Here is a 26,923-nt window from a genome sequence, read left to right on the forward strand (position 1 = left end):
CAGTAAACACCCACACTACTGCAATAGTGAATCACCTGCATTCTAAGCATGGGTAAAACATTTGTTTACATTACATTTGGAATCTTTTAGTTATCATCAATTTTATAAATAGTACTTGATGACCAAAACTGATTTGTAAATGAAAACTGTTAAACATTTTGAAAATATGGTGTTCAGAATATGTTAGTGGCTAGATATTTACATTCATGACATTGATACAATCTATCCCAAACAATGAAGAAGAGTATGTAAAATTATATGATTTTAATGTATTGTTATTAATTGTATGATTTTAAACACTTGTAGTTTAAAAAAAGACAACACTCTCCTAGAGCAAAAGGTAAGATGATTATTTCAATTTACCGAACAAAAACTACTAATAAAATAAAAAAAACTGAAAGTGAAAATGTAAAATTAGACTTGTAACAAGATCTGCAACAACAGCAACTTATCATCAGCATGGCATCATATAAAATGCTTTTTACTTTTGATAATTACACCAACACGAATTAGTGTCAACTCTCAATACATACTGAAAAATCTATGCAAAATGTTTAAAACTATGGTTATTATTACTTGTACCAGTATAAAGTGAAAGAATGTTAAGGTGAGGAACATGCACATGGCCTCATAGACACTGACATGGTCCCATTGACACTGGGCAATAATCCACATATCCAATTATTTCCCAGTGGTACTACTGGTCTAAGGTAAACTAATTCTTAATAGGCTAGCTTTACTTCCACAACATAAGATTTGTGTAAGCCTGCAAAATCACAACTGCAATGGAAAAGTGGGGTGTCCCTGTGCAGTTATGGGTGAAGAAACTCACTCCCCGCAGATTTCTCTCTGACAGTCTAAAACCAAAGCCCTCACTGCTTTGAGGGGCTGGGGAATACTGTCAGCTATAAATCAGATAATTGTTACAACATAATGTATTGCTAAAAATAGGTATATTTATTCATATTATTCCAAAGCTGAATATATACAAAACATAAACGCCAGAAATGATCTAAACACTGCAACAGCAAGGAGTCCCCAACTGTGCCAATGAATCAAATCACTGACTTAAGAATGGTTCAGGAATTTAATGATAATATTTAGTTATTTGTAATGCAACCCTGGGTCACAAAAATAGACTGTCTACCAGCCAAAACGAGATTATCAAAGGGAAAAATCTGCCACTGAATAAAACTTACATGACAAGAACTTATGAAACTTGCATTGAGGAGATATGGTCAGTTTTGTTTGGGTAACTGTGGAATCACAAGTCTGGAAAGATGGCCACCATTCTTTTTTGTTCTGCCTATTGACAACACCTTCAATTACTCCATGATAAAATAGGGTAATTAAAATTATCTCATAGTCTGGCATTTACTTTTCTTCACACCTGTGCCATTATCATACCTACACAAATGAATCACCAGGTAAAACATTCCTTTGTTTATATTCCAACTTTAATCTTTAATTATCAGTTTTTAAAATAGTTTTTATGTCTAGAACTTTTATAAATAAATGACAACTGTTACCAATTTAGAGAATACGGTGTTCAGAAAACTGAAGAGTCCAGATATTTACATTCATGATGGTCAACACAATGATGAGGAAGAGTATGTAAAACTATGATTATAAATACTTGTAATTTGTAGTGACAAAGATCTTGTGCAAATTACAAACAAGCTGATCACTTAATTTTACCAAACATAAACTATTAACGTAATTACAAAACCTAGCTTTTTCGTTACTTTTGTTGGAAAATGTAAAAATGGACTTGTAACAAGAACCATGATAACCGTATCTTATCATTAGCACAGAAACCACAGAAGATGGTTTCTACGTCTGACAATCAAGCCAACATGAATTAGTATCAATGCTCAACAAATTTCATGTAAAATGGTTGAAAATAAGGATGTCATGGCCTTTTGAATTTACACCAATATATAATATGTTGGGTGTGGAACATGCACCCAACAACGCCATTGAAAAATTTACTGGACTCAAAATCTTTCTATAAAATATTCAAATCAATCAAAAGTCTGCATTTACGCACTTAAAGTAACATTTCCATGCCTAGAGTACCACTTCCATGCCCAGAGTACTATTTCCATGCCTAGAGTACCATTTCCATGCCCAGAGTACTATTTCCATGCCCAGAGTACTATTTCCATGCCCAGAGTACTATTTCCATGCCTGGAGTACCAATTCCATGCCTAGAGTACTATTTCCATGCCTAGAGTACCATTTCCATGCCTAGAGTACCATTTTATTACTTGAAATATTCAGTTAGATTTAAGCTAGTAAAGCCTAATAAGTTCTAACAAAAACTGATAGTGAAGCTTGTCATTAGGTAATACTCAACCAATGTTTCTCTTGGGCCAAGTTAGACAAGCATTTAACAATAGGCAAACTTCCCTTGCACAACAAAGATCTGTGTAAGCCTGCAAAATCACGACTGCAGTGGAAAAAGGACAGGACCCTGTGCAGTTATGGGTGAAGTAACTCACTCCCCGCAGATTTCTCTGACAGTCTAAAACCAGATCCCTTACAACTCAGAGGGGCTGGGAAACACTGTCTGCCATAAAACTAGACAACTATTACAATAATATATATGGCTAAAATGATGTACATTTATTCAAATTATCTCAGATGTGAATATATAAAAGATACTAGTGCTATATATGAGCTAACCCTAAATATGGCAGAAATCATCCAACTATGTAAATGAATCAAATGCATCTTCACAAGTTGTGAAACACGGCAGCTGTTTTTATAGCTGTCTAGAGACAACACTTTCACTTAATCACATGACAACTAGGGTAGTCAAAATCTGGCAGTAACATATACCAATCACTTGCGCCATTAAACACACACACACACACACACACACACATCAATTCTTTTTAAACACAGATGAAACTTTCATTTGTTTATATTCCAGCTTGAATCTATTAATTTTCAATTTCACAAATTGCATGTGATGCCAAGAACATTTATAAATAAATGAAAACTGTTATAAATTTAGAAGATATGGTGTTCAGAATATGTCAGGGTCCAAATATTTACATTAACGATGGCTGACATGATCAGACATCAGGGATGGGGAAGAGTTAAGTAAAATTATGAGTTTAAATACCTCTAGTTCCAACAGAGACAACCATCTCTTTGTATATATGACAATAAAGCAAATTATTTAAATTTACCAGACATAAACTGCAAACATAATGACAAAACATATCTTTCTTGTCATTTTTTGGCCCCAGTGAAAATGTAAAAATGACAAGACCAGTGATAACCACATTTAATCTGCGTCATAAAAGTGGTTTTACTTTTAACAACAATACAAACATGAATTTGTGTCAACCTTGAAGACATACTGAAAATTTCATGCAAAAGGTGGCAAAATGTGGATGCTATGGACATCTGAATTTGTACCAATATAAAGCAAAAGTATGTCAGGTGAGGAACATGCAACTGGCCACACTGTCATAAAAATTTCATAGACTCCAAATCAACTCAAAAATATTCTGACCCATGAAAAGATTGCATTTGCACATTCAGGATAATATTTCCAAGCATGGAGTAAAACTACATCACCTGAAATGTAGAGTCAAACTTTATCCTGGAAATGCTTAATTGTTTCACCAAGCTGATGGTAAGGACTGTCATCAGGTAAATACTTCACTGTTTACCAGTTATTTCCCAATGGTACTATTGGTCTAAGTTACAGTAACATGTAACAGGCAAACTTCAATTCCACAACAAACATCTATGTGAACCCTCGAAATCACAACTGCGATGGAAAAGGGTTGTGACCCTGTGCAGTTATGGGTGAGGTAACTCACTCCACGCAGATTTCTCTCTGACAGTCAAAAACCAGATCGCTCACAGCTCTGAGGGGCTGGGGAACACAGTCAGCTATAAAACCAGACAATTGTTGTAACATAATGTATGGCCAAAATAATGTACATTTAAATGGTCTCACATCTGATAATTAAAAAATATAATGATCTCAGCAATGCAACTCCAAATATTGTGAGAATTCCTCAATATGTGCAAATGACCCAAAGGAATAAGACTTGATACAGGTAAAACCCATTATAACCTGATGCTCAGAGTCCAAAGAATAACATCGCGATATAAGCAGGATCACGTTAAAAAGTTTTCAATAAACTTCTAATCAAAAATATACATTGAAATTTCAATGCCAACACTTTTAACAAACCTCTTGATCATATAATCTGCTTGGATTACAAGTAATTGGCTTTTTCGAGAGCATGTATTTAGGATGTTAATAAGAGAGGTGAAAATTTCGACTTGTATGGATATATAGTGACAGTATACTAAGCATGCAACATAGATGTGGTTCTTCCATTAAAAACATTCTCAACTCTAAATCTTACTAGAAAATATTCTGCACATTCAAACTACTGCATTTGCAAATTTAGAGTAACATTTCTCCATCTGGAGTAAAAATTTATTACCTGAGATACTGAGTAAACTTTTATGCTGGGAAAGCCTGTTTACTCTAACAGGTGAAAGGTGAGCCCCATCATTAAGTAATACTCCTCTGCTTACCACTTGTACCCAAGTGGCAGTATTGGTAGAAGATGGACTGACATAAAGCAATACACTAATTTCAATTACACAAGAGATTTGTGTGAGCCCGCAAAATCACAACTGCAATGAAAAGGGGTGTGACCCTGTACAGTTATGGGTGAAGTAGCTCACTCCCTGCAGATTTCTCTCTGACAGTCTAAAACCAGATCCCTCACAGCTCTGAGGGGCTGGGGAACACTGTCAGCCATAAAACCAGACAATTGTTACAAAATAATGTATGGCCAAAATTATGTAAATTTATTCAAATTATCTTCTATCTGAACATTTGATAGATATAAGTGCTAGACATCATCTCAGCTCTGAAACTCCAATTTATGGCAAGGATTCTTGCATAAATGCAACTGAATCTTAACAATCTGATTTCACACTTGTTCAATGATTCAATTAAGGCAGTGGTTCCCAAGCTTTTCAAGTACAGGGCCATATCTACTATTTTCGGTAACTAAGCGGGCCACAATGTTATAGAATAATAAATGTTTATCAATGTTTATAAAATTATAAAAGTCATGTAATATCATTCTTAAATATATTAACTTTCAGCAACCAAATTCTAAAACTTTAAAAGCAGTAGTGTCAGTCCTGCACTACAGTCATTTTCAGTTTTAAATCAAATCCGCAGATTAAGCAATCCAGTTTACCACTACGACTAGGCACAAACATAAATTTCTCCATCCAATCTGCGTTGAATTCACGACAAGCAACGTCCTCACATTTTCGCTTATTAGCACTGTTTGATTCTATGTTATCCATGTTCATGCTTATCGGCTTTAACGGTAAATTTTTATTTGAAAAATCCAATTTCAACATGAAACTGCAGACTATTAAACAGTTGTAACAGATGACATCATGGCTTCCTGCGCACTCTGATTGGTCAACAAGGCTGGGAAAAGGGTATTTCCAAACGTTTCGTTCGCTAACTCAATGGGCGCATTCGCTAAGTATATCTGAGCACAAAATCCACGCGCAGAGTGAATTATTGAACGCTGACGGAGCTCCGAATGCTCGACCAAAATGACAGACTTCTTAGAAATAACATTCTAGACTCTAGAATACTGTAGATCGTGCATTATTGCAACTTTAGTTATTATTTATTTATTTGAATGTCAATAAAATTTTGAAATTATTAAAATACATTATAGTAAATATAGAAGCCTCGCGGGCCACTTTCTGAGAGCTGACAGGCCACAAGTTGCCTGCGGGCCGTGGTTTGGGAACCTCTGAATTAAGGAATATATAAATTTTTACCACTACTATCTGTCTGCTGACCACATCCAAAATGAGGTTGTTAAGAGAAATAAGCCACTGAATAAAACTACAACAAGAAACAGTGAAATTCACCTGTTAAAGATGTTTGTTTTCTTTAGGTAGCTGCATCATCACATGTTGTGAAACACAGCAGCACTTTTTATAGCTAATCACTGACAACCCCTTCAGCTAATCACATTATAATTAGAGTACTCAAAAGAGTCTGACAGTTTCCTATTCCAATAACCTGTGCCATTAAAAAAACAAAAACACATGCACACATCCAACATACATACTACTTAATCACTTGCTTTTTAAGTAAAAGTGAAACATTCATTTGTTTATATAGCAATTTGAATCCTGTAGTTTTCATTAGTTTTGTAAATAGTATGTGATGGCCAGAACTTTTATATAAAATAAAATCTGTTACACATTTGGAAGATATGGTATTTATAATATGTATGGGGCCAGACAGTTACATTCATGTTACATTTCAAATGATTCACCATCCAATTCAATCAAGCAATGATGAAGAGTGTGTAAAATGTTATCATTTTCATACTGCTAGTTCCAAAAGAGACAGCCAGCTCCTTCACCAAACGCCAATAAAGCTGATTAATTCAATTTACTAAACACACTTTGCTAATATAATCACAAAAACTAGCATCCATGTAAGTATCTATTTTCTTGCTCCTTGCATGTTGTGAAACTGTAATAACTGACCCATCACTAGAATCAAGATAACTAACTTTGATCATTAGTATTACATCAGATAATATCAGGGTTTCTTGACAATTATACCAAAATGAACTACAGTGAACTTTAAATATATACTGATAATTGTATGCAAAATGATTGAAAAATGTTTAAGTTAGGGTCATTTCAACCTGTATTGATGTGTAGCAACAGCATAATAAGTGTGGAAAATAGATCTGGTACCTCCATCGTAACATTTTCCTCAACTCGTAAATTTTACTAGAAAATATACTGCGCATTCAAACTACTGCATTTGCAATATTAGAGTAACATTTATCCATGTGGAGTAAAAATTTATTACCCGAGATACCGAGTAAACTTTTATGCTGGGAAAGCCTGATTACTCTAACAGGTGAAAGGTGAGCCCCATCATTAAGTAATACTCCTCTGCTTACCACTTGTACCCAAGTGGCAGTATTGGTAAAGATGGACTGACATAAAGCAATACACTAATTTCAACTGCACAAGAGACTTCTGTAAGCCCACAAATTCACAACTGCAATGAAAAGGAAGGTGTCCCTGTGCAGTTATGGCTGAAGTAGCTCACTCCCTGCAGATTTCTCTCTGACAGTCTAAAACCAGATCCATCACAGCTCAGTGGGGCTGGGGAACATTGACATCTATAAAACCACACAATTGTTACAACAGAAACTATGGCCAAAATAATATACATTTAAATGGTCTCACATCAGATAATTAAAAAATATAATGATCTCAGCATTGCAACTCCAAATATTGTGAGAATTCCTCAATATGTGCAAATGACCCAAAGGAATAAGACTTGATAAAGGTAAAACCCATTATAACCTGATGCTCAGGGTCCAAAGAATAACATCGTGATATAAGCAGTATCACGTTAAAAAGTTTTCAAAAAATATCCACATAGAAAATGTACAGTGAAATTTCAATGTCATCACTTTCAACTAACCTCTTGATCATATAATCCACTAGTGATACCAATAATTGGCTTTTCCGAGAGCATGTATTTAGGATGTTAAAAAGAGAGGTGAAAATTTCAACTTGAGTGGATATATAGTGACAGTATACTAAGCATGCAACATAAATCTGGTCCTTCCATTAAGAAGTTTCTCAACTCTAAATCTTACTAGAAAATATTCTGCACATTCAAACTACTGCATTTGCAAATTTAGAGTAACATTTCTCCATCTAGAGTAAAAATTTATTACCTCAGATACCGAGTAAACTTTTATGCTGGTAAAGCCTGATTACTCTAACAGGTGAAAGGTGAGCCCCATCATTAAGTAATACTCCTCTGCTTACCACTTGTACCCAAGTGGCAGTATTGGTAGAAGATGGACTGACATAAAGCAATACACTAATTTCAACTACACAAGAGATTTGTGTGAGCCCACAAATTCACAACTGCAATGAAAAGGGGTGTGACCCTGTGCAGTTATGGGTGAAGTAGCTCACTTCCTGCAGATTTCTCTCTGACAGTCTAAAACCAGATCCCTCACATCTCTGAGGGGTTGGGGAACACTGTCAGCCATAAAACCAGACAATTGTTACAACATAATGTATGGCCAAAATTATGTAAATTTATTCAAATTATCTTTTATCTGAACATTTGATAGATATAAGTGCTAGACATCATCTCAGCTCTGAAACTCCAATTTATGGCAAGGATTCTTGCATAAATGCAACTGAATCTTAACAATTTGATTTCACACTTGTTCAATGATTCAATTAAGGAATATATAAATTTTTACCACTACTATCTGTCTCCTGACCACATCCAAAATGAGGTTGTTAAGGGAAATAAGCCACTGAATAAAACTGACACAAGAACCTGTGAAAATCACCTGTTAAAGATGTTTGTTTTCTTTACATAGCTGCATCATTACATGTTGTGAAACACAGCAGCACTTTTTATAGCTACTCACTGACAACCCCTTCAGTTAATCACATTATAATTAGAGTAATCAAAATAGTTTGACACTTTCCTATTCCAATAACTTGTGCTATTAAAACAACAAAATATACATGCACACATACAACATATGTACTACTTAATCACTTGCTTTTTAAGCAGAAGTGAAACATTCATTTCTTTATATACCAATTTGAATCCTGTAGTTTTCATTAGTTTTATAAATAGTATGTGATGGCCAGAAATTTTATATATAAATAAAATATGTTACACATTTGGAAGATATGGTGTTCAGAATATGTATGGGGCCAAACCGTTACATTCATGTTTACATTTAAAATGATTCATGATCCAATTCAATCAAGCAATGATGAAGAGTGTGTAAAATGATATCATTTTCATACTGCTAGTTCCAAAAGAGACAGCCATCTCAATCACCAAATGACAATAAAGCTGATTAGTTCAATTTACTAAACACACTTTGCTAATATAATCACAAAAACTAGCTTCCATGTAAGTATCTATTTTCTTCCCCCTGCATGCTGTGAAACTAATAATTGACTTAACACTAGAATAAAGATAACTAAATTTGATCATTAGTATTACATCAGATAATATCAGGGTTTCTTGACAATTAGACCAAAATGAATTACAGTGAACTTTAAGTATACATTGAAAATTGTATGCAAAATGGATGAAAAATATTTAAGTTAGGGTCATTTCAATGTGTATTTATATGTAATGACAGCATAATAACTGTGGAAAATAGATCTGGTTCCTCCATCATAAAATTTTCCTCAACTCTTAAATCTTACTAGAAAATATTCTGAGCATCCAAAATGCACCTGCACATTTAGACTAACATGTCCATGCCTGGAGTAAACTTGTATTATTTTTTAAATGTTCAGTCAAGCTTTATGCTGGAATGCCTCATTGTTCTAATAAGCTGTTGGTAAGGCCTGTCATTAGGTAAATACTTCACTGTTTACCAGCTATTTACTAATGGTACTATTGGTCTAAGTTACAGTAACATGTAACAGGCAAACTTCAATTCCACAACATAGATCTGTGTGATCCCGCAAAATCACAACTGCAATGAAAAAGGGTTGTGACCCTGTGCAGTTATGGGTGAAGTAGCTCACTCCCTGCAGATTTCTCTCTGAAAGTCTAAAACCAGATCCCTCACAGCTCTGAGGGGCTAGGGAATACAGTCAGCTATAAAACCAGACAATTGTTACAACAGAATGTATGGCCAAAATAATATACATTTAAATGATCTTACATTTCATAAATAAAAAATATAACGATCTCAGCATTGCAACTCCAAATATTGTGAGAATTCCTCAATATGTGCCAATAAACCAATGCACTTAGACTTGATATAGGTAAAACCCATTATAAGGCTATGCTCAGGGTCCAAAGAATAACATCGCGATATAAGCAGGATCATGTTAAGAAGTTTTCAAAAAACATCCCCATAGAAAATGTACACTGAAATTTCAATGTCATCACTTTTAACTAACCTCTTGAACATATCATCCGCTAGGGATACGCATAATCAGCTTTTCCGAGAGCATGTATTTAGGATGTTAAAAAGAGAGGTGAAAATTTCAACTTGAGTGGATATATAGTGACAGTATAATAAGCATGCAACATAAATCTGGTCCTTCCATTAATAAGTTTCTCAACTCTAAATCTTACTAGAAAATATTCTGCACATTCGGACTATTGCATTTGCAAATTTAGAGTAACATTTATCCATCTGGAGTAAAAATTTTATTACCTGAGATACCAAGTAAACTTTTATGCTGGTAAAGCCTGATTACTCTAACAAGTGAAAGTTGAGCCCAATCATTAAGTAATACTCCTCTGCTTACCACTTGTACCTAAGTGGCAGTATTGGTAGAAGATGGACTGACATAAAGCAATACACTAATTTCAACTACACAAGAGATTTGTGTGAGCCCGCAAAATCACAACTGCAATGAAAAGGGGTGTGACCCTGTGCAGTTATGGGTGAAGTAGCTCACTTCCTGCAGATTTCTCTCTGACAGTCTAAAACCAGATCCCTCACATCTCTGAGGGGCTGGGGAACACTGTCAGCCATAAAACCAGACAATTGTTACAACATAATGTATGGCCAAAATTATGTAAATTTATTCAAATTATCTTCTATCTGAACATTTGATAGATGTAAGTGCTAGACATCATCCCAGCTCTGAAACTCCAATTTATGGCAAGGATTCTTGCATAAATGCAACTGAATCTTAACAATCTGATTTCACACTTGTTCAATGATTCAATTAAGGAATATAGAATTTTGTACCACTACTATCTGTCTGCTGATCAGATCGAAAATGAGGTTGTTAAGAGAAATGAGCCACTGAATAAAACTGACACAACAAGAACCTGCAAAAATCATCTGTTAAAGATGTTTGTTTCGTTTAGGTAACTGCATCATCACATGTTGTGAAACACAGCAGCACTTTTTATAGCTAATCACTGACAACCCCTTCAGTTAATCACATAATAATTAGAGCAATCAAAATAGTTTGGCAGTTTCCTATTCCAATAACTTGTGCCATTAAAAAAACAAAATACACATGCACACATACTACTTAATCACTTGCTTTTTAAGCAGAAGTGAAACATTCATTTGTTTATATACCAATTTGAATCCTGTAGTTTTCATTAGTTTTATAAATAGTATGTGATGGCCAGAAATTTTATATATAAATAAAATCTGTTACACATTTGGAAGATATGGTGTTCAGAATATGTATGGGGCCAGACCGTTACATTCATGTTTACATTTAAAATGATTCATGATCCAATTCTATCAAGCAATGATGAAGAGTGTGTAAAATGATATCATTTTCATACTGCTAGTTCCAAAAGAGACAGCCATCTCAATCACCAAATGACAATAAAGCTGATTAGTTCAATTTACTAAACACACTTTGCTAATATAATCACAAAAACTAGCTTCCATGTAAGCATCTATTTCTTGCCCCCTGCATGCTGTGAAACTAATAATTGACTTAACACTAGAATAAAGATAACAAAATTTGATCATTAGTATTACATCAGATAATATCAGGGTTTCTTGACAATTAGACCAAAATGAATTACAGTGAACTTTAAGTATACATTGAAAATTGTATGCAAAATGGATGAAAAATATTTAAGTTAGGGTCATTTCAATGTGTATTTATATGTAATGACAGCATAATAACTGTGGAAAATAGATCTGGTTCCTCCATCATAAAATTTTCCTCAACTCTTAAATCTTACTAGAAAATATTCTGAGCATCCAAAATGCACCTGCACATTTAGACTAACATGTCCATGCCTGGAGTAAACTTGTATTATTTTTTAAATGTTCAGTCAAGCTTTATGCTGGAATGCCTCATTGTTCTAATAAGCTGATGGTAAGGCCTGTCATTAGGTAATACTTCACTGTTTACCAGCTATTTACTAATGGTACTATTGGTCTAAGTTACAGTAACATGTAACAGGCAAACTTCAATTCCACAACATAGATCTGTGTGATCCCGCAAAATCACAACTGCAATGAAAAAGGGTTGTGACCCTGTGCAGTTATGGGTGAAGTAGCTCACTCCCTGCAGATTTCTCTCTGAAAGTCTAAAACCAGATCCCTCACAGCTCTGAGGGGCTAGGGAATACAGTCAGCTATAAAACCAGACAATTGTTACAACAGAATGTATGGCCAAAATAATATACATTTAAATGATCTTACATTTCATAAATAAAAAATATAACGATCTCAGCATTGCAACTCCAAATATTGTGAGAATTCCTCAATATGTGCCAATAAACCAATGCACTTAGACTTGATATAGGTAAAACCCATTATAAGGCTATGCTCAGGGTCCAAAGAATAACATCGCGATATAAGCAGGATCATGTTAAGAAGTTTTCAAAAAACATCCCCATAGCAAATGTACACTGAAATTTCAATGTCATCACTTTTAACTAACCTCTTGAACATATCATCCGCTAGGAATACGCATAATCAGCTTTTCCGAGAGCATGTATTTAGGACGTTAAAAAGAGAGGTGAAAATTTCAACTTGAGTGGATATATAGTGACAGTATAATAAGCATGCAACATAAATCTGGTCCTTCCATTAATAAGTTTCTCAACTCTAAATCTTACTAGAAAATATTCTGCACATTCGGACTATTGCATTTGCAAATTTAGAGTAACATTTATCCATCTGGAGTAAAAATTTTATTACCTGAGATACCAAGTAAACTTTTATGCTGGGAAAGCCTGATTACTCTAACAAGTGAAAGGTGAGCCCCATCATTAAGTAATACTCCTCTGCTTACCACTTGTACCCAAGTGGCAGTATTGGTAGAAGATGGACTGACATAAAGCAATACACTAATTTCAACTACACAAGAGATTTGTGTGAGCCCGCAAAATCACAACTGCAATGAAAAGGGGTGTGACCCTGTGCAGTTATGGGTGAAGTAGCTCACTCCCTGCAGATTTCTCTCTGACAGTCTAAAACCAGATCCCTCACATCTCTGAGGGGCTGGGGAACACTGTCAGCCATAAAACCAGACAATTGTTACAACATAATGTATGGCCAAAATTATGTAAATTTATTCAAATTATCTTCTATCTGAACATTTGATAGATGTAAGTGCTAGACATCATCCCAGCTCTGAAACTCCAATTTATGGCAAGGATTCTTGCATAAATGCAACTGAATCTTAACAATCTGATTTCACACTTGTTCAATGATTCAATTAAGGAATATAGAATTTTGTACCACTACTATCTGTCTGCTGATCAGATCGAAAATGAGGTTGTTAAGAGAAATGAGCCACTGAATAAAACTGACACAACAAGAACCTGCAAAAATCATCTGTTAAAGATGTTTGTTTCGTTTAGGTAACTGCATCATCACATGTTGTGAAACACAGCAGCACTTTTTATAGCTAATCACTGACAACCCCTTCAGTTAATCACATAATAATTAGAGCAATCAAAATAGTTTGGCAGTTTCCTATTCCAATAACTTGTGCCATTAAAAAAACAAAATACACATGCACACATACTACTTAATCACTTGCTTTTTAAGCAGAAGTGAAACATTCATTTGTTTATATACCAATTTGAATCCTGTAGTTTTCATTAGTTTTATAAATAGTATGTGATGGCCAGAAATTTTATATATAAATAAAATCTGTTACACATTTGGAAGATATGGTGTTCAGAATATGTATGGGGCCAGACCGTTACATTCATGTTTACATTTAAAATGATTCATGATCCAATTCTATCAAGCAATGATGAAGAGTGTGTAAAATGATATCATTTTCATACTGCTAGTTCCAAAAGAGACAGCCATCTCAATCACCAAATGACAATAAAGCTGATTAGTTCAATTTACTAAACACACTTTGCTAATATAATCACAAAAACTAGCTTCCATGTAAGCATCTATTTCTTGCCCCCTGCATGCTGTGAAACTAATAATTGACTTAACACTAGAATAAAGATAACAAAATTTGATCATTAGTATTACATCAGATAATATCAGGGTTTCTTGACAATTAGACCAAAATGAATTACAGTGAACTTTAAGTATACATTGAAAATTGTATGCAAAATGGATGAAAAATATTTAAGTTAGGGTCATTTCAATGTGTATTTATATGTAATGACAGCATAATAACTGTGGAAAATAGATCTGGTTCCTCCATCATAAAATTTTCCTCAACTCTTAAATCTTACTAGAAAATATTCTGAGCATCCAAAATGCACCTGCACATTTAGACTAACATGTCCATGCCTGGAGTAAACTTGTATTATTTTTTAAATGTTCAGTCAAGCTTTATGCTGGAATGCCTCATTGTTCTAATAAGCTGATGGTAAGGCCTGTCATTAGGTAATACTTCACTGTTTACCAGCTATTTACTAATGGTACTATTGGTCTAAGTTACAGTAACATGTAACAGGCAAACTTCAATTCCACAACATAGATCTGTGTGATCCCGCAAAATCACAACTGCAATGAAAAAGGGTTGTGACCCTGTGCAGTTATGGGTGAAGTAGCTCACTCCCTGCAGATTTCTCTCTGAAAGTCTAAAACCAGATCCCTCACAGCTCTGAGGGGCTAGGGAATACAGTCAGCTATAAAACCAGACAATTGTTACAACAGAATGTATGGCCAAAATAATATACATTTAAATGATCTTACATTTCATAAATAAAAAATATAACGATCTCAGCATTGCAACTCCAAATATTGTGAGAATTCCTCAATATGTGCCAATAAACCAATGCACTTAGACTTGATATAGGTAAAACCCATTAAAAGGCTATGCTCAGGGTCCAAAGAATAACATAGCGATATAAGAAGGGTCACGTTAAAAGTTCTCAAAAAACATCCCCATAGAAAATGTACACTGAAATTTCAATGTCATCACTTTCAACTAACCTCTTGAACATATCATCCGCTAAGGATATGAATAATCAGCTTTTCCAAGAGCATGTATTTAGGATGTTAAAAAGAGAGGTGAAAATTTCAACTTGAGTGGATATATAGTGACAGTATAATAAGCATGCAACATAAATCTGGTCCTTCCATTAAGAAGTATCTCAACTCTAAATTTTACTAGAAAATATACTGCGCATTCAAACTACTGCATTTGCAATATTAGAGTAACATTTATCCATCTGGAGTAAAAATTTTGTTACCTGAGATACCAAGTAAACTTTTATGCTGGGAAAGCCTGATTACTCTAACAGGTGAAAGGTGAGCCCCATCATTAAGTAATACTCCTCTGCTTACCACTTGTACCTAAGTGGCAGTATTGGTAGAAGATGGACTGACATAAAGCAATACACTAATTTCAACTGCACAAGAGATTTGTGTGAGCCCGCAAAATCACAACTGCAATGAAAAAGGGTTGTGACCCTGAGCAGTTATGGGTGAAGTAGCTCACTCCCTGCAGATTTCTCTCTGACAGTCTAAAACCAGATCCCTCATAGCTCTGAGGGGCTGGGGAACACTGTCAGCCATAAAACTAGACAATTGTTACAACATAATGTATGACCAAAATTATGTAAATTTATTCAAATTATCTTCTATCTGAACGTTTGATAGATATAAGTGCTAGACATCATCTCAGCTCTGAAACTCCAATTTATGGCAAGGATTCCCATATCAATGCAAATGAATCAACAATTTGACTTCACACTTGTTCAATCATTCAATTAAGGAATATATAAATTTTTACCACTACGATCTGTCTGCTGACCACATCGAAAATGAGGTTGTTAAGAGAAATGAGCCACTGAATAAAACTGACACAAGAACCTGCAAAAATCATCTGTTAAAGATGTCTGTTTCATTTAGGTAGCTGCATCATCACATGTTGTGAAACACAGCAGCACGTTTTATAGCTACTCACTGACAACCCCTTCAGTTAATCACATTATGATTAGAGTAATCAAAATAGTTTAGCAGTTTCCTATTCCAATAACTTGTGCCATTAAAAAAACAAAATACACATGCACACATACAACATAAGTACTACTTAATCACTTGCTTTTAAAGCAGAAGTGAAACATTCATTTCTTTATATACCAATTTAAATCCTGTAAGTTTCATCAGTTTTTCAAATTGTATGTGATTGCCAGAACTTTTATATATAAATAAAATCTGTTATACATTTGGAAGATATGGTGTTCAGAATATGTATGGGGCCAGATCGTTACATTCATGTTACATTTAAAATGATTCATGATCCAATTCAATTAAGCAATGATGAAGAGTGTGTAAAATGATATCATTTTCATGCTGTTAGTTCCAAAAGAGACAGCCATCTCAATCACCAAATGACAATAAAGCTGATTAGTTCAATTTACTAAACACACTTTGCTAATATAATCACAAAAACTAGCTTCCATGTAAGTATCTATTTTCTTGCCCCCTGCAAGCTGTGAAACTAATAATTGACTTAACACTAGAATAAAGATAACTAAATTTGATCATTAGTATTACATCAGATAATATCAGGGTTTCTTGACAATTAGACCAAAATGAATTACAGTGAACTTTAAGTATATTTTGAAAATTGTTTGCAAAATATTTAAGTTAGGGTCATTTCAACCTGTATTGATGTGTAGTGACAGCATAATAAGTGTGGAAAATAGATCTGGTTCCTCCATCATAACATTTTCCTCGACTCTTAAATCTTAGTAGAAAATATTCTGCACATTCAAACTACTGCATTTGCAAATTTAGAGTAACATTTATCCATCTGGAGTAAAAATTTTATTACCTGAGATATTGAGTAATCTTTTATGCTGGTAAAGCCTGATTTACTCTAACAAGTGAAAGTTGAGCCCAATCATTAAGTAATACTCCTCTGCTTACCACTTGTACCCAAGTGGCAGTATTGGTAGAAGATGGACTGACATAAAGCAATACACTAATTTCAATTACACAAGAGATTTGTGTGAGCCCACAAATTCACAACTGTAATGAAAAGGGGTGTGACCCTGTGCAGTTATGGGTGAAGTAGCTCACTTCCTGCAGATTTCTCTCTGACAGTCTAAAACCAGATCCCTCACATCTCTGAGGGGTTGGGGAACACTGTCAGCCATAAAACCAGACAATTGTTACAACATAATGTATGGCCAAAATTATGTAAATTTATTCAAATTATCTTCTATCTGAACATTTGATAGATGTAAGTGCTAGACATCATCCCAGCTCTGAAACTCCAATTTATGGCAAGGATTCTTGCATAAATGCAACTGAATCTTAACAATCTGATTTCACACTTGTTCAATGATTCAATTAAGGAATATAGAATTTTGTACCACTACTATCTGTCTGCTGATCAGATCGAAAATGAGGTTGTTAAGAGAAATGAGCCACTGAATAAAACTGACACAACAAGAACCTGCAAAAATCATCTGTTAAAGATGTTTGTTTCGTTTAGGTAACTGCATCATCACAAGTTGTGAAACACAGCAGTACTTTTTATAGCTAATCACTGACAACCCCTTCAGTTAATCACATAATAATTAGAGCAATCAAAATAGTTTGGCAGTTTCCTATTCCAATAACTTGTGCCATTAAAAAAACAAAATACACATGCACACATACTACTTAATCACTTGCTTTTTAAGCAGAAGTGAAACATTCATTTGTTTATATACCAATTTGAATCCTGTAGTTTTCATTAGTTTTATAAATAGTATGTGATGGCCAGAAATTTTATATATAAATAAAATCTGTTACACATTTGGAAGATATGGTGTTCAGAATATGTATGGGGCCAGACCGTTACATTCATGTTTACATTTAAAATGATTCATGATCCAATTCTATCAAGCAATGATGAAGAGTGTGTAAAATGATATCATTTTCATACTGCTAGTTCCAAAAGAGACAGCCATCTCAATCACCAAATGACAATAAAGCTGATTAGTTCAATTTACTAAACACACTTTGCTAATATAATCACAAAAACTAGCTTCCATGTAAGCATCTATTTCTTGCCCCCTGCATGCTGTGAAACTAATAATTGACTTAACACTAGAATAAAGATAACAAAATTTGATCATTAGTATTACATCAGATAATATCAGGGTTTCTTGACAATTAGACCAAAATGAATTACAGTGAACTTTAAGTATACATTGAAAATTGTATGCAAAATGGTTGAAAAATATTTAAGTTAGGGTCATTTCAATGTGTATTGATATGTAATGACAGCATAATAACTGTGGAAAATAGATCTGGTTCCTCCATCATAAAATTTTCCTCAACTCTTAAATCTTACTAGAAAATATTCTGAGCATCCAAAATGCACCTGCACATTTAGACTAACATGTCCATGCCTGGAGTAAACTTGTATTATTTTTTAAATGTTCAGTCAAGCTTTATGCTGGAATGCCTCATTGTTCTAATAAGCTGATGGTAAGGCCTGTCATTAGGTAATACTTCACTGTTTACCAGCTATTTACTAATGGTACTATTGGTCTAAGTTACAGTAACATGTAACAGGCAAACTTCAATTCCACAACATAGATCTGTGTGATCCCGCAAAATCACAACTGCAATGAAAAAGGGTTGTGACCCTGTGCAGTTATGGGTGAAGTAGCTCACTCCCTGCAGATTTCTCTCTGAAAGTCTAAAACCAGATCCCTCACAGCTCTGAGGGGCTAGGGAATACAGTCAGCTATAAAACCAGACAATTGTTACAACAGAATGTATGGCCAAAATAATATACATTTAAATGATCTTACATTTCATAAATAAAAAATATAACGATCTCAGCATTGCAACTCCAAATATTGTGAGAATTCCTCAATATGTGCCAATAAACCAATGCACTTAGACTTGATATAGGTAAAACCCATTAAAAGGCTATGCTCAGGGTCCAAAGAATAACATAGCGATATAAGAAGGGTCACGTTAAAAGTTCTCAAAAAACATCCCCATAGAAAATGTACACTGAAATTTCAATGTCATCACTTTCAACTAACCTCCTGAACATATCATCCGCTAGGGATATGAATAATCAGCTTTTCCGAGAGCATGTATTTCGGATGTTAAAAAGAGAGGTGAAAATTTCAACTTGAGTGGATATATAGTGACAGTATAATAAGCATGCAACATAAATCTGGTCCTTCCATTAAGAAGTATCTCAACTCTAAATCTTACTAGAAAATATTCTGCACATTCAAACTACTGCATTTGCAAATTTAGAGTAACATTTATCCATCTGGAGTAAAAATTTTGTTACCTGAGATACCAAGTAAACTTTTATGCTGGGAAAGCCTGATTACTCTAACAGGTGAAAGGTGTGCCCCATTATTAAGTAATACTCCTCTGCTTACCACTTGTACCCAAGTGGCAGTATTGGTAGAAGATGGACTGACATAAAGCAATACACTAATTTCAATTACACAAGAGATTTGTGTGAGCCCGCAAAATCACAACTGCAATGAAAAAGGGTTGTGACCCTGAGCAGTTATGGGTGAAGTAGCTCACTCCCTGCAGATTTCTCTCTGACAGTCTAAAACCAGATCCCTCACAGCTCTGAGGGGCTGGGGAACACTGTCAGCTATAAAACTAGACAATTGTTACAACATAATGTATGACCAAAATTATGTAAATTTATTCAAATTATCTTCTATCTGAACATTTGATAGATATAAGTGCTAGACATCATCTCAGCTCTGAAACTCCAATTTATGGCAAGGATTCCCATATCAATGCAAATGAATCAACAATTTGACTTCACACTTGTTCAATCATTCAATTAAGGAATATATAAATTTTTACCACTACGATCTGTCTGCTGACCACATCAAAAATGAGGTTGTTAAGAGAAATGAGCCACTGAATAAAACTGACACAAGAACCTGCAAAAATCATCTGTTAAAGATGTCTGTTTCATTTAGGTAGCTGCATCATCACATGTTGTGAAACACAGCAGCACGTTTTATAGCTACTCACTGACAACCCCTTCAGTTAATCACATTATGATTAGAGTAATCAAAATAGTTTAGCAGTTTCCTATTCCAATAACTTGTGCCATTAAAAAAACAAAATACACATGCACACATACAACATAAGTACTACTTAATCACTTGCTTTTTAAGCAGAAGTGAAACATTCATTTCTTTATATACCAATTTAAATCCTGTAAGTTTCATCAGTTTTTCAAATTGTATGTGATTGCCAGAACTTTTATATATAAATAAAATCTGTTATACATTTGGAAGATATGGTGTTCAGAATATGTATGGGGCCAGATCGTTACATTCATGTTACATTTAAAATGATTCATGATCCAATTCAATTAAGCAATGATGAAGAGTGTGTAAAATGATATCATTTTCATGCTGTTAGTTCCAAAAGAGACAGCCATCTCAATCACCAAATGACAATAAAGCTGATTAGTTCAATTTACTAAACACACTTTGCTAATATAATCACAAAAACTAGCTTCCATGTAAGTATCTATTTTCTTGCCCCCTGCATGCTGTGAAACTAATAATTGACTTAACACTAGAATAAAGATAACTAAATTTGATCATTAGTATTACATCAGATAATATCAGGGTTTCTTGACAATTAGACCAAAATGAATTACAGTGAACTTTAAGTATATTTTGAAAACTGTTTGCAAAATATTTAAGTTAGGGTCATTTCAACCTGTATTGATGTGTAGTGACAGCATAATAAGTGTGGAAAATAGATCTGGTACCTCCATCATAACATTTTCCTCGACTCTTAAATCTTAGTAGAAAATATTCTGCACATTCAAACTACTGCATTTGCAAATTTAGAGTAACATTTATCCATCTGGAATAAAAATTTATTACCCGAGATATTGAGTAATCTTTTATGCTGGTAAAGCCTGATTACTCTAACAAGCAAACGGTGAGCCCCGTCATTATGTAATACTCCTCTGCTTACCACTTGTACCCAAGTGGCAGTATTGGTAGAAGATGGACTGACATAAAGCAATACACTAATTTCAACTACACAAGAGATTTGTGTGAGCCCGCAAAATCACAACTGCAATGAAAAGGGGTGTGACCCTGTGCAGTTATGGGTGAAGTAGCTCACTCCCTGCAGATTTCTCTCTGACAGTCTAAAACCAGATCCCTCACATCTCTGAGGGGTTGGGGAACACTGTCAGCCATAAAACCAGACAATTGTTACAACATAATGTGTGGCCAAAATTATGTAAATTTATTCAAATTATCTTCTATCTGAACATTTGATAGATGTAAGTGCTAGACATCATCCCAGCTCTGAAACTCCAATTTATGGCAAGGATTCTTGCATAAATGCAACTGAATCTTAACAATCTGATTTCACACTTGTTCAATGATTCAATTAAGGAATATAGAATTTTGTACCACTACTATCTGTCTCCTGATCAGATCGAAAATGAGGTTGTTAAGAGAAATGAGCCACTGAATAAAACTGACACAACAAGAACCTGCAAAAATCATCTGTTAAAAATGTTTGTTTCGTTTAGGTAGCTGCATCATCACATGTTGTGAAACACAGCAGCACTTTTTATAGCTAATCACTGACAACCCCTTCAGTTAATCACATAATAATTAGAGCAATCAAAATAGTTTGGCAGTTTCCTATTCCAATAACTTGTGCCATTAAAAAAACAAAATACACATGCACACATACTACTTAATCACTTGCTTTTTAAGCAGAAGTGAAACATTCATTTGTTTATATACCAATTTGAATCCTGTAGTTTTCATTAGTTTTTCAAATAGTATGTGATGGCCAGAAATTTTATATATATATAAAATCTGTTACACATTTGGAAGATATGGTGTTCAGAATATGTATGGGTCCAGACAGTTACATTCATGTTTACATTTAAAATGATTCATGATCCAATTCAATCAAGCAATGATGAAGAGTGTGTAAAATGATATCATTTTCATACTGCTAGTTCCAAAAGAGACAGCCATCTCAATCACCAAATGACAATAAAGCTGATTAGTTCAATTTACTAAACACACTTTGCTAATATAATCACAAAAACTAGCTTCCATGTAAGTATCTATTTTCTTGCCCCCTGCATGCTGTGAAACTAATAATTGACTTAACACTAGAATAAAGATAACTAAATTTGATCATTAGTATTACATCAGATAATATCAGGGTTTCTTGACAATTAGACCAAAATGAATTACAGTGAACTTTAAGTATACATTGAAAATTGTATGCAAAATGGTTGAAAAATATTTAAGTTAGGGTTATTTCAATGTGTATTTATATGTAATAACAGCATAATAATTGTGGAAAATAGATCTGGTTCCTCCATCATAAAATTTTCCTCAACTCTTAAATCTTACTAGAAAATATTCTGAGCATCCAAAATGCACCTGCACATTTAGACTAACATGTCCATGCCTGGAGTAAACTTATTATTTTTTTAATGTTCAGTCAAGCTTTATGCTGGAATGCCTCATTGTTCTAATAAGCTGATGGTAAGGCCTGTCATCAGGTAATACTTCACTGTTTACCACTTATTATTGGTCTAAGTTACAGTAACATGTAACAGGCAAACTTCAATTCCACAACATAGATCTGTGTGAGCCCGCAAAATCACAACTGCAATGAAAAAGGGTTGTGACCCTGTGCAGTTATGGGTGAAGTAGCTCACTCCCTGCAGATTTCTCTCTGACAGTCTAAAACCAGATCCCTCACAGCTCAGAGGGGCTGGGGAACATTGTCAGCTATAAAACCAGGCAATTGTTACAACAGAATGTATGGCCATAATAATATATAATTAAATGGTCTCACATCTGATAATTAAAAAATATAACGATCTCAGCATTGCAACTCCAAATATTGTGAGAATTCCTCAATATGTGCCAATAAACCAAAGCACTTAGACTTGATACAGGTAAAACCCATTATAATGTGATGCTCAGAGTCCAAAGAATAACATTGCGATATAAGCAGGATGACGTTAAAAAGTTTTCAAAAACTTCCCCATCAAAAATGTAAATTGAAATTTCAATGCCATCACTTTTAACAAACCTCTTGATCATATAATCTGCTAGTAATACAAGTAATCGGCTTTTCCGAGACCATGTAATTAGGATGTTAAAACAAAAGGTGAAAATTTCAACTTTGTTCCTCACCTGCTTTATAATGGTGATAATTCAAATGGCCATACATCATATTTTAACCATTTTGCATGACATTTTCAGCGTATCTTCAAAGTTGACACCAATTCATATTGGTGTAATTGTCAAAAGTAAAAACCATTTTATATGATGCTGTACTGATTAGATGTTGTTATTATAGATCTTGTAACAAGTCCATTTTTACATTTTCACTCAGGCCTCGGATGTGCGAGGTTGTGGGTTCGATCCCCAGCCAAGTCATACCAAAAATGTACAAAAATGGCACTAACCGCTGCCTTGCTAGGTGCTCAGTGTTAGGACTGGTCGGCCTGGTGTCAGGATAATTTGACTGGGTGGGACATGCTACATGTCTGCAGCCTGATGCCCCAGTGTTAGACATCACTATAAACTGTCATACTGCAGACATTGGGGCAATATGACTGAAAAATTGTTAAAGCTATGTTAAAAATCCAAATCACACACACAACTGCACTGGGGCGAAAAAAGAAAAGAGAAGGTTTTGTTTTGTTATTATGTTAGCAGTTTATGTCTAATAAATTTAAATAATAAGCTTTATTGTCATTTCTTAAGGAGATGGCACTACATGTGATTAAAATCATAATTTTATGTACTATTTCCCATCTCTGGCATCTGATCATGTCAGCCACCATTAATGTAAATATTTGGACCCTGACATATTCTGAACACCATATTTTCTAAATTTGTTAAGTTTTTATTTATTTATAAAAGTTCTAGGCATCACATACAGTTTTGTAAAACCAATGAAAATTAAAAGATTCAAGTTGGCATATAAACAAATGAATGTTTCAACCATGACATATTCTGAACACCATACCTTCAAAATGTGTAACAGATTTTACTTATATATAAAAGTTCTGGTCATCACAAACTATTTATAAAACTACCTTCATGCTCAATGCAAATAATATACATCTCAACAAGCATGGCATTAATTAGGTATGAACTGAATTGGACCTTTAGACTATTAGAAGCTATTAACATGACAGACATACTAATGCAAACATTAATTGGTCTAAGTACCAACTTTATCTATGTACACATGCATTTTATTTGTATTACATAGCGTTGTGTGAGCCAGGAAAACCATGACTGCTGTGTTCATGCAGTGATGGATGAAACAACTCACTTAAAATGATTTCTCTTTGACAGTGTAAAATGCAGTCCCTTAAAACTCTATGATACAGGGAATCACTGTCAAAAATACAACTACAGCAAAGTGATTTGTATCAACAGGAATTCTAGTGAGAATCTGCAAAAGTAATTACATCAATGTATGAAATTCTCTACACCAGTAATTTGTTGTACGATAATCCCTCTCATACTGCCTGATAATAGGCATTCAACACAACCCTTCCCCATACCATCTCCTCTGTCAAACTATCTGCAAATAAAGCACTCCTCCCCATACCATCCCCTCCCTTTCACACTTTCTGCAAATAAAGCACCACTCCCCATACCATCACCTCTCTGTCAAACTATCTGCAAATAAATCACCCCTCCCCATTCCATCCCCTCTCTGTCAAACTATCTGCAAATAAAGCACCCTTACCCAATACATCCCCTCTGTCAAACTATCTGCAAATAAAGCACCAATCCCTATACCATCCCCTCCCTTTCACACTTTCTGCAAATAAAGCATCCCTCCCCATACCATCCCCTCTCTGTCAAGCTATCTGCAAATAAAGCACCCCTCCCCATACCATCCCCTCTCTGTCAAACTATCTGCAAATATAGCAATCCTCCCCATATCATCCCCTCCCTTTCACACTTTCTGCAAATAAAGTACCACTCCCCATACCATCACCTCTCTGTCAAACTATCTGCAAATAAATCACCCCTCCCTATATCATCCACTCCTTGTCAAACTATCTGCAAATAAAGCCTCTCTGTCAAACTATCTGCAAATAAAGCACCCCTCCACATACCATCCCCTCTCTGTCAAACTATCTGCGAATAAAGCATACCTCCCCATACCATCCCCTCTCTGTCAAACTATCTGCAAATAAAAGCACCCCTCCCCATACCATCCCCTCCCTTTCAAACTTTCTGCAAATAAAGCACCACTCCCCATACCATCACCTACCTGTCACACTATCTGCAAATAAAGCACCACTCCCCATACCATCACCTACCTGTCACACTATCTGCAAATAAACCACCCCTCTCAAAACCATCAAATCTGTCACACTACCTGCAAATAAACCACACCAGCCCATACCATCACACCCCTGTCACACTATCTGCATATAAATAACCCCTCCCTATACCATCACCTCCCTGTCACACTATCTGCAAACAAACCACCCCTCCCCTTCACACCATCTGCAAAATAAAGCACCCCTCCGTATACCATCACCTCCATGTCACACTATCTGCAAATAATCCACCCAACCCAATACCACCATCAACTGTTTGTACTCAAATTGACAATTTCTGATATATGCATGTTAATTTTACTAGCAAATTTGTCATATTTTACTTAGAAGGAATTATTATACCACAGGTATCACTGTTATACATGTCCTTCCAAGAACTGTATGAATCGTTGGAAGGTCTTATTTATACAGTCTATCAATTGTTCAATATATGTTAATGTATGAAGTCATGATGTGTGTGCTCTGACAGGTATTATTCATAAAAAATTTTACAGTTACTATTGTTGAACTATAATGCAAACATATACTACCCTCCATGTAATTCAGCAGCACTGGTGGTGACTCAGTGGTTTGAATGCTGGACTTGCAATCAAAAGGGGGTGTGTTTGAATCCTACCGTTCAATCAGCCAGGGTAGGCTGTCATGGTGTTGTATTTGGTTGGTCGATTGTAAGTGTTATAGTGCACCAGCACTGTATGGCTGTATAATACTAGATATATATGTTAAAGATTTATGTACTGAAAAGGTTTATTTACAACAAGTGATAAAAGTACAAAAACACAATGAGATGGTGAGGATAATAAATGAATATTCCTGATTGAAGGAGACTGAAAATGGTGTGTATAAAGGGTAATTAGATACTAAAGGATAAATTAGGGTAATTAACAGTACACAGGTTTGTTAAAAATACTCAAAGGAAATGGGGAAAGGAACTTAATTCAATAATCTTGGTACTATATAACCTACTTGTACCATAAAACACCAAACAAAACCATCTAGTTTATGTTACCTGATCTGTACTCTCTGTAAAGAAGAACCCCAGTATCATCACATAGGCAAATGGTAGTAAGAAATTCACATGTGTGTAATACTTGTTCTCCTTCATGAAGAAATTTGACCTGAAATAAAAAGCAAATTTTTAAAGTTAATTATGTTCCTCCAAGAATAATTAATTACCTAGTCAGTTTACATTAGGAATATTAGCCTGCTGCCTTGCGAATCCAGCTCTACTAAAATTTGAAAATGGTCTTTTTCTGTCTTATTTTCAATACACTGAGGGGGGCCCCGAGTGGCCGAGTGGTCTAAAGCGCTCTCCGTTACGGATCACTGCCATCTCACCTCTGTCTGCGTGGGTTCAAGTCACAGATTCAGCCAATGTGGGTATGTGAGAAAGCTTGCCAGTAGCTTCTCGAGGGTCGGTGGTTCTTTCCGGGGATTTCCTGGGTTCTTCCTCCACCATTAATACTGGCCGCCATGTATAGCCTATCGTGTGTTGAAAAATGGCGTTAAACCCTACAACAACAACAACATC

At 34.8% G+C, this 26,923-nt stretch overlaps 1 protein-coding gene across 2 annotated transcripts in view; it reads right to left on the reverse strand.

Moving 5' to 3' along the window:
- LOC149790594 (N-acetylneuraminate (7)9-O-acetyltransferase-like) overlaps window positions 1-26,923 on the reverse strand; it is a 139,145-nt gene that overhangs the window by 59,148 nt on the left and 53,074 nt on the right. For both annotated transcript variants that reach the window (XM_089972693.1, XM_089972690.1), the window contains exon 12: window positions 26,402-26,510. In XM_089972693.1, coding sequence (XP_089828819.1) covers window positions 26,402-26,510 — 109 coding nt within the window. The remainder of the gene's footprint in view (window positions 1-26,401; window positions 26,511-26,923) is intronic.

Source organism: Sinohyriopsis cumingii, chromosome 10, assembly GCF_028554795.1.
Source record: "Sinohyriopsis cumingii isolate HCF-2022 chromosome 10, ASM2855479v2, whole genome shotgun sequence".
Lineage (NCBI taxonomy): Eukaryota > Metazoa > Mollusca > Bivalvia > Unionida > Unionidae > Sinohyriopsis > Sinohyriopsis cumingii.